Genomic DNA, 14,014 nt, shown 5'->3' with positions numbered 1-14,014 from the left:
CCCCAGGGATTTTGTCTCCATAATTAACTTGGGGCGAAGCGTTACTTTACGCCTTAGATCATAAAATAAACAACTTATTGTCTTCAAAAGGCACCAAACCAGTTTGCATGCTTTATCCATTAAACAGTTGGTCTCTTTTATCCATTACGAGTCTTTTACCTCGTCCTGCAATCATGTTATCCACAAACCCAATCAACGTGTCACAAGACTTATAATGAGAATTTTCGTGAAATGAAAGGAAATTTCCAAAACTGCTGCCATTTGTTGCTCTCCGTCTTTTAATGGCGCCTGCGCGTGTAATGACGTTGGTTGCGGTGCAGTGATCACCCGATTGCGTGCTATCAGCGTGAATCGCGATTAATGGCGACTACCACTAAAGTACCACTTAAAGATTTCTAAGAAACATTTTTCCAACCCAGTTCATCTATTCGTTCAAACATTAACATGTGCAGTAATGGGAAGAGTAACTATGGAGTGTTTATTTTGACCTTTTTTATGTTTTTTGTTGTTATATCACTCAAGTTAAAATATTGCATGGTATCTATGGTCGGAGAGGGCTCGAAAATAGATGCAATCATTCATCTAATGCAAATGCTGGGGGGAAATTAGAAATACGGGAATAAAATTGGAAGAAACAAACTTGTTTTCATGCTTATTTGAGTGAAAGTTTATAATCAGCATGAAAGAAGTGAAATAAAAGTGATGCGAAATTGGTAATATTTGAATCGAACAGAATTTAACATGAACAAACAAGACATTTTTTGTTTAAGACCTTAATTTCTTGCCTTTATTTAAGCATCCTGCTGAAATAAATCGGACACTTTTGAGGGAAAAATAAACATTAACTTAGCGATGTGTGCATCAATAGGGATAAAACTCGGCATTGAATTCAGGCCGACTTTGATGGATGGATTTTACGAAATGATATTAGCTCTTTGACAATACATGAATTCCAAGCCGAAGATATATGCGTTTTTTCCTGGCATGAAGAAAATTTTTCTGACTTGCAAAGAATGAAAGAGAGTTTTCTATATAGAAATCATGACTAAAGTTTTCTTCAGACAACCCCATTGCGATGTCGTTTCTCACTGATTGCGGCGCACAATCATGACGTTCAGTGGCCCGGATTACATTATCATCATTAGGACAAGCTGCGCGCATCAATCCCAGATTTCCTTTTGCCACAAGGACTCAGTGGTCATAAGGCTTCCAGTGGACAATTCCAGCATTCTTGTGCCAGGAAAAATCAATTTCTCTTCGCCAGTGCAATTTCTCGAAACGTTGTCATGATATCAAATAATAAAGAAAGATCGCGAATAAGCCAGACCTTTTGGTCATAGATATCGGATCATTTTACATTTCAAGTTACCGTTATAAAGACAAAAAAAGTAGCCGGATTAATATCTCGGGAAAAATACTTAATGGCCATGGCAGTTGCATGAAGAAAGTAACGTGCTCCCCTGATTTGCTTTGACAGGGGATTTACATAACAACGACATCATAGCTTTTTACTGCCTATCGTTCAACGGGGACGGATTAGAGAGGGTCTCTAGCTATTGCATGTGTAACATAGATTTGGCAGAAACGGTTTCATTTCATGTCGCTGTTTCATTTTTCGGTTTCAGTGTCTGTTAGGAGATGTAGTAAGTCGTTGCTATCATCAAACATGAAGATTAATGCTAACATCGCGGAGAAACAGTGTAGTTAGCGCGTTTTATGCTTTACTGTCTGATTGGTTTAACGTTTTCGAGTCCATTGCTCTTTAGACTTTCGCTCTTCGATGCCTTTTGAAGATGCGTGCGAGAAAACTTGCAATTTATTGCGCACAAAATTGTACACACATTTTGAACTTACCAGGCCCCATCGTCATCAACTCTTCTCAAGACATTACTCAGCCTCAAGTCTGAGTTTTGACTTCATTTATGTTTTTTCCCTTTAAGGATTTGAGTTGAGGTCTGAGTTGAATGATTTGAAAATGTTGGTGACGGCGGGGCCAGGAACGGACCCAGAAATTGAAGTGGGGGGGGGGGGGTGTGTTAATTATGAAAAAAGTTAGGATCTTAGTGGGGGGGGGGGGGCGAAGCATCAGGAAGCCTCTGGGTTCTAGAGATTTTGTAAAAAGCAAAAAATTGATTCATATATTTTATAATATTTTGAATTATATTGTGATTATAAAACGATTGGAAATTGGAAGAACCTGACAACCAACAATCATTATATTGTAGATTTGATTTAAGACCCACTTGTATTATTCTCTCTCTCTCTCTCTCTCTCTCTCTCTCTCTCTCTCTCATTTAAAGTATATCGGTGTTGCAAATGCTGTAGGTGTATATACAATAAATCGATTTAATGTATATGCACACTGCCATATTGCGCCAGGATCAAAGTAATCCTGACGATGTAGAATTTTAATCAAGACTTTCTCAGATGTAATTAATATTGATTAGATATAAGCATGTCGCAGTGGCTGGGTTTGTTCAGAAGGATATTAATTTGGCAATTTTTTCTTTTAAAAAAGATGCCGTTGGAGAGAAAAATTGGCAGAAATGCTCACAGATTTGGAGCTGCGATTACTGAGTAGACTTGAGAGAAGTTGGAAAGGTATATAATAGGACGATTATCTTAGCCTCTGAATCCTTCGAGTCCTTGGGCGTTTCGAGAAAATCTAATCTATTTGTAATTCTTCAGCGTATAAACTAGTCCACAGGTTTTTTTTTATTTGTACATGAGAAACAGAATGCGTATCTGGGAATAATATGAAAATCCAGAAGTGTTTTCCGGAAATTGGACATCAGTTTCTCATAAGATTAGAAATCAATGCATAAATCTTATGTTGATCATTAATTTCAGATCAAAAATGTCAATTTCACAAATGAATTACGCTCTGGCAAGGTAAAAGCTTCCTGCGCTCGGTTCCCGACCACTGCATCATTGAAACGCGCTGATACTTTCCCTTAAAGGCATTATAAAAACTCTAAGAATTCTATTTAGTTTAAAACCATCAAATAATCAAATCATTACTTTCTGTTTATATTTACCAAAGCATGTTTCTTTGATGCTAAAGTAACATCAATGTCTTTATATAATTATACATATGTAAACGAGAGAGCATTTTTAACTAGTCCACCCTGGGAAATATGCTGCTTCTTCTCATGGAGGATGGTTAACATGGCAATGCTTGTCTTTCCTGCAACAGTCGGGGCACAGATCAGGATAAAGTGTAAAGGGAACATGATTTCTCTTTGTAAATACATTTCGAGGAGACGATAACTTTATCTACAATAAAGGTGCACAAGAAGGTGCATGTATATGCTTCGTATAGGTATATGTATAAGCTAAGGTAGTCAAATCAGTCAATATGAGCAAACCAATTATGAAGCACGAAAAGGTAGATTCAGAATTTGGAGCCAAAAGAAAAATTCTCCACGCCCCCCCCCCCCCCCTAGAATTGGGACTATATATGTCTTTGACTATCCCATTTTCAAATAAAGTGAAAAAAATATATGAGAAAAAATGTCATTTTTTTGGGGGGGGGGGGGGCTTCTCTGCGTAATCTGTTTTTCAATGTTGCCATGCACGGAAACACAGACAACCTACTGATTTGCAGGAATAATTCATACTAACTACTGTTATATTTCAATTTGAGTTTGATTAATTGAGATATGCTGGAATCGGGATTTTCATTTTAAGTCCTAAATTATTGACAAAACTCGTTATCATGCAGTCGCAACCTGAACCAATATCTGAAAACATGCTTTCCGTTCTTCGTTTCCTCGAACTTAAGCTCTTTTTACAACCCCTGCGATAATTTCCCACTAAATTTCAAGTTTCAAAGCATTATTAATTTACATAACATGTATGATAAAACGCTTATAAATCAGCCTTATAACTGAACGAATTCCATTGTTGCATGGAATTAAAATCACGTCTGCCGATGATCTATATGCTAAACATTGAGTTTCATTTGTCATGTACAACTGTATCTTCATTATCATAAAAAATATTCAATTACTCTATGTAACCATCAGAGACAAAGCATCGGGGAGGGGCCAGTCCCCCAGCCCCCACCCCCACTTTTTCTCGCACGAAACATAATTGTTCCTAAATATACCTTTTTAAAAAAAGAAATACATTGTATATTAGAGCCATTTTAACAAGACCTTGAACTTTCAGTAGCTATCTATCCCTTGCGTGAAGACAAATTAAAAATGACGCGGTTTCAAGCGAAATATGCATCGATTGCATAGTCTTAGCTCAAAAAATCCAGACAAATCTTCCAAGGCTGAGTGGCTAGCATTGAAATAGACAGGTCTACGCCACGTACATTGCTGTTTGACACAACTACCCAAAGTCCAAGCTCTTGTTAAATTGGTTCTAATAGTGATAATGAAAATTGAAGTCATAGGACTATACTGCGCCCCCCCCCCCCCCCCCCCCCCCCACCACCACAGATAAGGAATTTCATGATTTGGGAATTTTTGATTACTAGGATTTTCATGATTTTGGGAAATAGCCTTTTTTTTATTTGCTTGTTAAGATTTCTGATGATCAGTTTAGCCCTCCCCCCCTTCAATTTGCTTCCGACGACACTGTTCATTCCAAATAGATTATTTTTTTTAAATATTTTAATACTTATGTGTGCGAGTGTTTTGTTTTTTGGTTGTTGTTGGGTTTTTTTTTTGGCCTGATCAAAGCATATTTCCACTTAAATGAAACTATCTAAAAAAGATCGTTATGAATTGATAAGTAGACTTGGTCCGTACAGGCGACAGTAGACAGTAGAAATATTTGGATAAACATTTACTTTGTGAATACACAGCTATAGTTTAAACAAGTTGTCCTCTTTATGCACGCGGACTTTGAGCCCCAACATTAGTCTGTAATGTTATCTTATACAATGTCTCCCTTTTTTCCACAGGTTAAACCGTACAAATCCCATATCTTCTTGTTTTCTCCGGACATCTTGTTTGAATTCTCCACTGTTATCAGTTAGGCACCATACCAGTGTTTCCCGATTCTATACATCACCGCCATGTCTTTTTTTTCGATCATTTTGAAGATATCTCATTAACATGAAACGATCTTGCGTGATAGCAGGAAATTTTGCTATAAGTCATATATATCGTTGACATAATTTATAAATAGACATGAGAGTAAGGTACACGTGGACGTGGTTCAATTTTGACGTTATCTTGACTGAGCAGACAATCACGTGACTTTAGATAAGAGGGGTATTTCGATCAGACCTACCCGTAAACAAAAACAGGATATGGTTCGGAGTTAGTAGAATGGCTGGAACATTGAAACAACTGTCTACCAGCATTTTCCCTGTTAGTGGAGGTTCTGATCAGGCTTTGAGGGTTGGAGGCGGTGATTTGACCCAGGGGCTGACGACATCCGTGGACCGTGCCTTGCAAACGACGGCTGGCAGGCTGGAGTGGCTGACTTTGATGTTCAGGGAAATGAACGGGGAGGGGTGTCAACTTAACTGCTCCGGGCACGGGAGCTGTGACAACGGGCAGTGTATCTGTATGGTAAGGTTAAGTACAACTCGGAGGGGGAGGGGAGGGGTCGGGCTAATTTCCTGACCCGTGGAGGAAATAGAGGGGAGGAGGGGGCTAAGAAATTTGTGAATTTAAAAAAGGATTTGTTGACCAATACATAAATAGTCTTGTGTGATAAAAATGCCGCTACATGGAACAAAATATTGTGTTTTATCTATAGTCAACAGGTTTTTTTTAAATGAAGGTTTGGGGGGGGGGGGGATTAAGTTAGGGGTAAAATAAAACACAAGGATTGAATCACCATATCGGTCATGATTGATTTAACTCTATGAGATAAATATCGAGTTTTATTTCACAGCAACATTTTTAGTTGAATGTGTGAAGTAAACTTGATTTGCCGGAAATATCTATTGAATGAGAATTCGAGTGAGAATATATATTGACTATAATAGACGTCAAAGTCTAGAGTCTAGAGAGTTATAAATTCATGCACGAACAACTGCAAATTAAGTGGGTTTTTTTAAATCATATTTTTGAAATGCCGTGCTATTTCGGAAGGGAAAGGGTGAACATTTAGGACCTTTTGAGATTTAAGAAATTTCATAAAGTTAAATTGAGAAACCCAACGAATTGACCAGTTGTATACAACGATAGATAATGATTTAAAAAAATCAATATTGTTAATATATGTTTTTATATTTTCATCGTATAATATTAACCTTTTTGGTACATAAAATATAGGGAAAAATGTAATTTGAACATTATTAATTTCAGATTTGAAAAATACTAGTACTTGATAACATAAAAATGTTATATATAGCATACAATTTGATAAATGTACATGTAATTTGGTCTTGAAATGAAAACAAGACCAAAATTATACCTCATTTCAAATAAGTAAATTGTATTGTTCTGTTCTAATTTTCCAAAAAGATAACTTGAAATGAAACAAGTCTGTTTTGCCGTGTACAGTGCTTCCTTAATCTGAGATGGAATTTTGTAATTTATCCATATTGCAGTAAATGCCAGGTTTCTTATTTCGTGCATTTATTGATTTTCATTATATTCTATGCATCTCATATTCAAGGTTTACCAATTATGTTTGAAATGATTGAAAATAAGTTGAAAATTTTATCAAATCATTTGCTATTTTATATCTTAATGACGCTATATACTGTTCGCAAAATCTTTTGAAGAACTGCAAAACAACAAGATATATCTATTGCAAAAATTGTGGAATCTGAAAATAAATCTTAAAATGATTATCAAAAAGGCGGGAATTTATTTCAACAATTTCGGAGTCACATTAAACAGATAGATTTTTTTTAAATTTGCAAATAAGAAATTAGCCGAAAAGCAACAAAATCGCTACGTGAAGTGTTGAAAAAAAGAAGAAAATTACATAAATTATCAATGCAGTGTCAAGTTGATTTATTTGACAAGAGTGTTTAATCAATATTGTTGCTTGTCTATGGACGTGAATTTTGTGGATTTTTTAGATAAAATTTGCAATGATGGAACATTTCATCATAAATTCTGTAACTTTTTGCTACATCATTCCAAGATATTTGGTAAAAATGGAAATTCACACATTAAAAACATGCTCCATTTCTTTTTGATCGAAAGTAATTATTAAAAAAAACCTCAAATCGAAAAATTAATCTACGAATTTGGCGTTTCTGAAACAAAAAAATGAGAAGTTGATTTGAAAGATTTATAGCATTTTCGAATTATATTGGCTTATTAAAATCTTATAGAATACATGGTGTTTGAAACCATTAAAAAACAATTTAAATAAAAATCGGCAATCTACTTTGGTTATCTTAGTTAAAGCAATTAATTATGAAATTACAAGTACTTTATTACAGTAGGTTTACAACATGAAATAAACGTTTACCAATTTAAGATAGAAGTGTGGTAAATATATCAAGGTATAAAAGAAATTGTAGATAAATAATTGTAAATTATAGCAACAAGAAAAAATGCGATAACTATTACTAAAACACATTAAAAAAACAAAACTGGTCTTATTCTTTATTCTTTTAAAACAGATCATGTCTTGTTCGAAATGCTGAATTTTGTTTCCAAACATTTTGCCTTTTCTATAAGGAAATAAATCGATAGGTGCTTCCCGGTCTAGAATTCCCAAACTTCACATTTCTACCAACATGAGCAAGGCCTCAGTATTTTTTTTTCAAACATATCTTGATCATAAGTCAGCATTTTTTTTTCAAGCAAGTCTTAATTTCAATTCAGAATTTATTATTTTATTTATTAAAATCTCTGTATACCGTTGTTAATATGGCGTTGGGATTCAAATAAATGAATGTGTATTCTTCTTCCATCACTTGATTCATTTTATCAATAGCTTAATCTCCAGACAGACAGAACAAACAAGGGGTCCATATGTTATACATATACATGGAGATAGGGTGACCTCTAACCCTACCTGCTTTTTGACCTTGACCAAAACTTGGACGTCTGTGGCTGGCATATGCATTTTTATCACATGCATCATGCCGGTGTAGATCTAGGTTCAAATACCTCAGAAGATATAATAAGTTTACGTGGGAAAACAGTGTCTGATTTGTACATATATTTTTCTCAAATTGACAGGTGCAGTATGCAGGAGATTTTTGTCAGGACCAAAACAGGGGATATTTTGTCGCCTTTGGAAGCATCTTCGCTACCCTGAGTGCCGTGGCCATAATTCAGCTGGTCAGTATCTTTAGCATGAAACACCGATCTTCATATGAGTTTTTCGTACTTAGAATATTTTGAGATTGTGTAAGTGATGCGTAATGATGGACATATATATTGCGTTTCTTGAATGTATTCACCTATTTTTTTTTCTCTGCCATTTTTATTTGGTGATTTTTTGCCACACTTTTATTTTTTTTTTCATTTGGACAGTTTCTTTATAATCCTTTTTTCAGATAAGGTATCGAGATGTTACAGTATCCAAATTTATATTCAGCAAGTCTCGTTTATCCATTTTCTTTGTTAAACAGGTGCTTTGTATCCACAATGAGTACGCCAAACAGAAGCACAAGTCCATCAGAAAGGTCCTTCGTATCAACGCCCAGAAACTTCTCTATGCGCTCACATTTTTTGCAACAGCCATTAAAGGCATTTATTTCTTCACAAAGGTCAGTTGATGGATTTTTTTTCTTCGAGAAAGGATTAACCTTGGGAAATCCAATGCTGATTCTGGAATTCGTTTCCTGGTCGCAGCAAACGTCTTATTAATGCCTAATGATTTGCGAAAGAAATGAAAGCGTTTTATTATTTCGAAATTACAGATCGAGCTGGAATATCGTGTCTCAGTAGGTTTTGGCAAAATAAGGAACTCTCACTGTGCAATAGATTGTAAACTAAATTTTATTGGTGACAACTTTATTTGTCAATTGACTAGATATTAAACCAGTTTGGGGACAGTAAGCTTCACGTTCTAGCCCACTATATGTGGTAAGCTTCCATAAATTCAAGAAACAATGAAGGATTCGTTCGCAGCGAATTAAAGTTAGTTATCAGAAAGTACATGTACATCCTTTGTAAGCTATTCACCGACAATGAGTGACGTTACATTTTAGTATTTCATGTTTGTAGCCTAATTTAAAATAAATTCCGTTCGATCAATTTATTAAAAGTAGATATTCGCATTTCGCTACAGATTTTATCCCAATAAGAGTTCTTTTTTCTGAGCTTTTTAACGTCAAATATCTTAACGTTAGCTTTATCTGATTATTCATTCTTTTTTTAAACAGTGGAGTATATCAGACATAGCATCTTCCAACCTCTCCAGTGCATTCTATCCCGTCATGCTCTCGGGATTTTCATTCATTATTTGCTTTTGGGCAGAGGTAAGTGGCCGGCGGATTCTTATTCCAATGATGGAATTGTTCTCCCCATTCAAGTCCCTTGGAAGTATTCACTCTGACAGGTTTTCTGAACTTTCTTACCCTTTTGCAGGCCTTTCACCTCGGCGACATTAAGTTTGATAAGCCTCGTTTTCTGGGTAAATCCATCATCGGGTTCCTCGTTTTCAACTTCTTGATGTACTCTCTTCTGTTCATCCAACTCGTCGCTACTGACGTCATTGATGACCCAATCACCACGGTAATTTTGTTTTCGTTTTATTTTGTAAACGTCTGGTTGAAAGATTTACTAATTTTTAAACTTTTTTTATGAGAGAGAGAGAGAGAGAGAGAGAGAGAGAGAGAGAGAGCTGTCTCAAATTTGATAAGTTGTTTACGGAAGAACATGTACACTGAGAAATCGAGTAAAGTATTGATTTGAAAAATAAGACAGAATGTTGCTCTCGTTATAAAAGAATTAACATCTCAGGAATTAATTCGCCAACGCATCAGAAATACAATTGAGATTGGAGCATTATAAATCACCTTTCACCATTATGTTCTCCAGGAACTGATCACCAAAGTCTGTAATAGCTGCTTTGCGTGCCTGATGATCGTGGCTGTGGTCTTTTTCTTGGTGTACGGGGTGGAGGTTTATTTCAAGGTCAGTACCCACTATATTCTGAAATTCCAAGACGGACAATGAGGAACTTAACGTAATTTCTTTATTGGAACATTGACATTTTATTTTTAAAAGTGTTGAGATGCCCTGAATATATTGTTCGTTTAATGGTCTTTGCTATATCCATACTTTATATTTTTAAAAATATAAATCGACTATTCCGAAAAAAAATTTATACCCAACATGCAATCCTTTATCACCTTGATATTGAAAAAAAAAATAAATTCTCCTTAACTAGTTTTAATTATTTTAGTCACAAATTTAGCTTCTTATTTTGAAAACATAAGATTTGATTCAAACAACAATAAATAATCCTTAATAGGAAAGATTTGAAATGCTCCAAGGAAATGATATAGCGTTCTGTATTTCAAAAAGCATCAGTTGCAATATTTGACAGACAGTTTGAATTCATAAGTTGTGGTCAATAATCAATAAAATGCTTTATCTCAAGTGTACTGATATTGTTAGACTTTTGATAAAAATATATCAAACTGTTGAAAGTTTAAAAAACTTATGGTTTTTGTTTGTTTATGCATTTATTTTTTTTGTAAAGGGTTCTTTAAATTGTAAGCTACAACCATCAAAGTAATGCAGTAACAATGTTTTTGACTAATTTCATAAATTGCAAAACGCCTATGTAGAAGGTAAAATGATTACAAGGTTGTACAAAAAACTAACAATAGATAAGGATAGAGGTTAACATACGTATACCCCGATAACTGTCCTGGCATTCTGGAAACTCGAAGGTTAACTAAACAGACATGTTCTGGGTTTGACGAGAGCGTGATCTGTGTTTACAAAAGCTTCACCTGGATTTTACAGGTACATGGAGCGTTCAACAGCAAAACTGGCAGCGTGGACCCTTGGCAGTTGCACGCGTCTCGTCTGGGTCTGATTGCGCAGGCGCTGTTACAACTGTTCACGGCCTTGTTCATAATTGCAGACGTCAAAAGAGACATTTGGAAGAATCGGTCAGTGGCCGTAAAATCCATTTTGTTTTTTACTTAATGTAGAACGAAGCCACTTTTCATGTTTAATATCGCCGAGTACGGTATTCTTTATTTGTAATTAGTATTTTTTGTCTAATGTTTTTTCCAGTTTGCCGATAATAAGTCAAAACTTCTACGACATTGGATTTAGAATCGTCGAGTTTGGCGTTGTGCTGTGGTTTCCTTGTGTCTTGTGGAATTGCAAAAGGTACTTGACCTAGGATTTTCAAAATAATATCAATCAGTTTTTTTCTAAAGGCAATATTTCCTTATTATTACATGTACCATTTTATAATTTCTTATATTTTAGTCCAGAAAACCTTTGGGTGTTGAACCCTACAACATTATTTAAAAGTTTGAAGACGTCGGAAAAGAATGAAACGGATGCTGTGAAAGATTCAAATCAAGAAAATTACGGGTCTTTGTACCAAGTACATGGTAATGATATCTCTACGTCTTATTTGTTAGACACGTCATACATCCCTAAAGTATAGAAAAAAATTTGGTTTTTGATAACGAAAGAATTTTTAAGAATTTGAAAATAAGAGTGGGGGGGGGGGGGTATGGGTGAACTTGATCTTGCATATTGTGTAAAGTCTCATCACACAATAACACAAACCTAAGTATAGAAATATTTGGTATATTTTATTGCGAAAACTAAAGGAATAAAAAAATATATAAAGATGTTAAAAAGAAGGGAGAATGTTGATTAACATATTGTGTTGATTTTGTAGGTGGGAAACAAGATTGCTGGATTTGTTATGACCCCGACAGAACGGACGTGGGGTCACTCATCCAGCCGTGTCAGTGCCGGGGGGACGTGTCCTCGGTCCACCACGAGTGTCTCCGGAAATGGTTGATAGAGGTAAGGTACAAGTTTCAGGCCTTAATGGGCGATACTAACTACTAGTACAATGTGTTTGCGTCAGAGAAGCATAAATGTATGCTGACTTTAAAAGTTATTTTTTTACCTGTAGTGTGCGGATCAACAAAAGGAACTGAAGTGTAAAGTGTGCAATGAACCTGTGAGTATTTCTGCCTGAAGCATAACATCTTTAGTGAAGTACTCGTTTTTATGGAAAAGAAAGAGAGATCTCCGTCAAACTTTTGTTTTCTATTTCAGTATAAAGTCAGTGGAGGCTGGTCTTGGTTTCCAAGAGGGTTAAAACCGCGTCATTGGTTACAAACCTTTCTCGTTTTGATTGTCATCACTTCCGTTCCTTTCATCACGTATGCCGTTACCCACTCCGTGACGTCATTATACATACGAATATTTGTAATTGGTGTGTGTGTCCTTTTGGAGATCGGTTGTCTCAGGTATGTCTAAATTTAAGGCTCCATCTCTTTTAATGTTAAGATGGGGACCGAATATTAGAATTGCAATGAATTTTTCTCGTAAAATCATAAATGTAATTCTATTTTTCAGAGTGTTGGCCTCAAGTTTTGGCGTTTGTTACAAACGAGGGCGACTTTCAACAATAACAATAGCTGGGCGAGAGGTCAGTAGTGTGACAGGGACGCTACCCAACTCTGCTCTGTCACTTCCGGCATGCACGTCTCCGCCAGATGTAAATGTTGGGAGTCTGGGGGACAACGGAAGTGACGTCAGCAATTCCTGTGTTGTGACTTCACATGACTATTCAAATTCCCTGTCTGTGAAGGCTGTTATTGAACAAAGTTGAACATCGCCTTCATGAACATTCCGTGACGGATTTATTTTTATACATATTGATATGTTCCAGAGTGTTATTGTATTAGTAAGGAGAACTCTCTCTATCTATAGCTTCAAGAATCTGTGGTTTAGCTTTATATGTGGACCCACACCCCATTTAAAAATGACCCGAATCCGCTCCTGACAATACTTGGTGTTGCTGGAATGCTTTTAAAACAACTATGGATGATTATGCATAATACGATAATATTAAATGTACATTTGTAATTATTTTGTCAAAGAGCTTTTTTCATCAGTTTGTTTTAGAACTTAAATGCTTGTGTTTTTAAAAAGTGTCGAAATATGTCCTTGTAATTACCGGGGTATTATAATACCTTTTCTCATCGATTTGGTAATTACAGCTTTCTGTCGCAACTAATGCGAAGTAAACTGCACTATGTATATGTACAAATGATGGTATGAATTACAGTGTTGCATTAAAGTTTGTCTTGCAAACCGCATTGTCTTTTGTAAAAACTGGGACTATATTGTAAAAGTAACGGAAAATGTTTTCATGTATATCTCTCTATACTTGGCTCGCATTACTTTTTAAAAAGCAGAAAAATTTCCAAAGTTTAGTAGGTAATTTGTATATTTTTAAGGTGGAAGGCTACATCGTCACAACATGTCTGACTTCCGTTCGAAACGCCATTGTGTTCCGGATTGATAACATTATGTCGTGGTACAAAATAGCTATACACCGTTTAATTGAACTCTTCTAACTAAGGAGATGAGATAGGAATGGAATCACCAAAACGCTTAGAAAATATGTCAATTTTCTTCCTGTTTAAAGCTTTTAACTAACATTGATTATCAGCTGTTTTGTACGGAAAACGTGGAATCTAAATAATATACAGTTTCCCTGCTCTACTGCTATTGGCAATTTACATTTTTGTCATGTCATCTGCAACAGACGATCATACATATGTGACGGATTATCGATATAGGTAAGCAGATGTCAAATTTTCATTTAAACTATATATGTATGATGAATATAAAACGAAAGTACCGTAGTACGATCTCTTGAATTGATCCTAACTTCCCAAATTAAAAAAAAACATTTGCAGTAAAAGACTTTCATTGAAACTTTGACATTAAACTAATGTATTTTGGTTAAAATAAATACAGCTAGGTAGCAATAGCAGTGGAGGCCCGGATTTGCAGGCCAAATGAGGGAAAGACAGAATTCTGAAAAGGAGCATGTTTTTCATTTCCACACATGCATGTGTATCACTATGGACATCTAATGTATGTATTAATATGCGTATTTT

General features: G+C 35.5%; 1 protein-coding gene across 1 annotated transcript; it reads left to right on the top strand.

Annotated features, from left to right (window-relative positions):
- The first annotated feature begins 5,174 nt into the window (after positions 1–5,174).
- On the top strand, positions 5,175–13,199 carry LOC128156038 (uncharacterized). Its single transcript, XM_052817996.1, has 13 exons — positions 5,175–5,534; positions 8,121–8,222; positions 8,516–8,653; positions 9,272–9,367; positions 9,477–9,623; positions 9,930–10,025; positions 10,866–11,014; positions 11,142–11,240; positions 11,343–11,470; positions 11,767–11,897; positions 12,010–12,057; positions 12,156–12,349; positions 12,459–13,199. The coding sequence occupies exons 1-13, from the start codon at positions 5,289–5,291 to the stop codon at positions 12,712–12,714; spliced, it is 1,830 nt and encodes a 609-aa protein (XP_052673956.1). The 5' UTR covers positions 5,175–5,288; the 3' UTR covers positions 12,715–13,199.
- Positions 13,200–14,014: the final 815 nt, after the last annotated feature.

This window comes from Crassostrea angulata, chromosome 7 (assembly GCF_025612915.1).
Source record: "Crassostrea angulata isolate pt1a10 chromosome 7, ASM2561291v2, whole genome shotgun sequence".
Classification (NCBI taxonomy): domain Eukaryota; kingdom Metazoa; phylum Mollusca; class Bivalvia; order Ostreida; family Ostreidae; genus Magallana; species Magallana angulata.
Note: the sequence above shows the minus strand (reverse complement) of the source record. Positions and strands in the feature narration are given on the sequence as shown.

What these genes read in the sequence shown, in the direction of transcription:
- LOC128156038 (XM_052817996.1), top strand. Translation starts at nt 5,289, where the DNA reads ATGGCTGGAACATTGAAACAACTGTCTACCAGCATTTTCCCTGTTAGT. An exon ending in TCCGGAAATGGTTGATAGAG is followed by an intron (nt 11,898 to 12,009) that starts GTAAGGTACAAG and finishes TTTTACCTGTAG; the next exon opens with TGTGCGGATCAACAAAAGGA. An exon ending in GTAAAGTGTGCAATGAACCT is followed by an intron (nt 12,058 to 12,155) that starts GTGAGTATTTCT and finishes TTTCTATTTCAG; the next exon opens with TATAAAGTCAGTGGAGGCTG.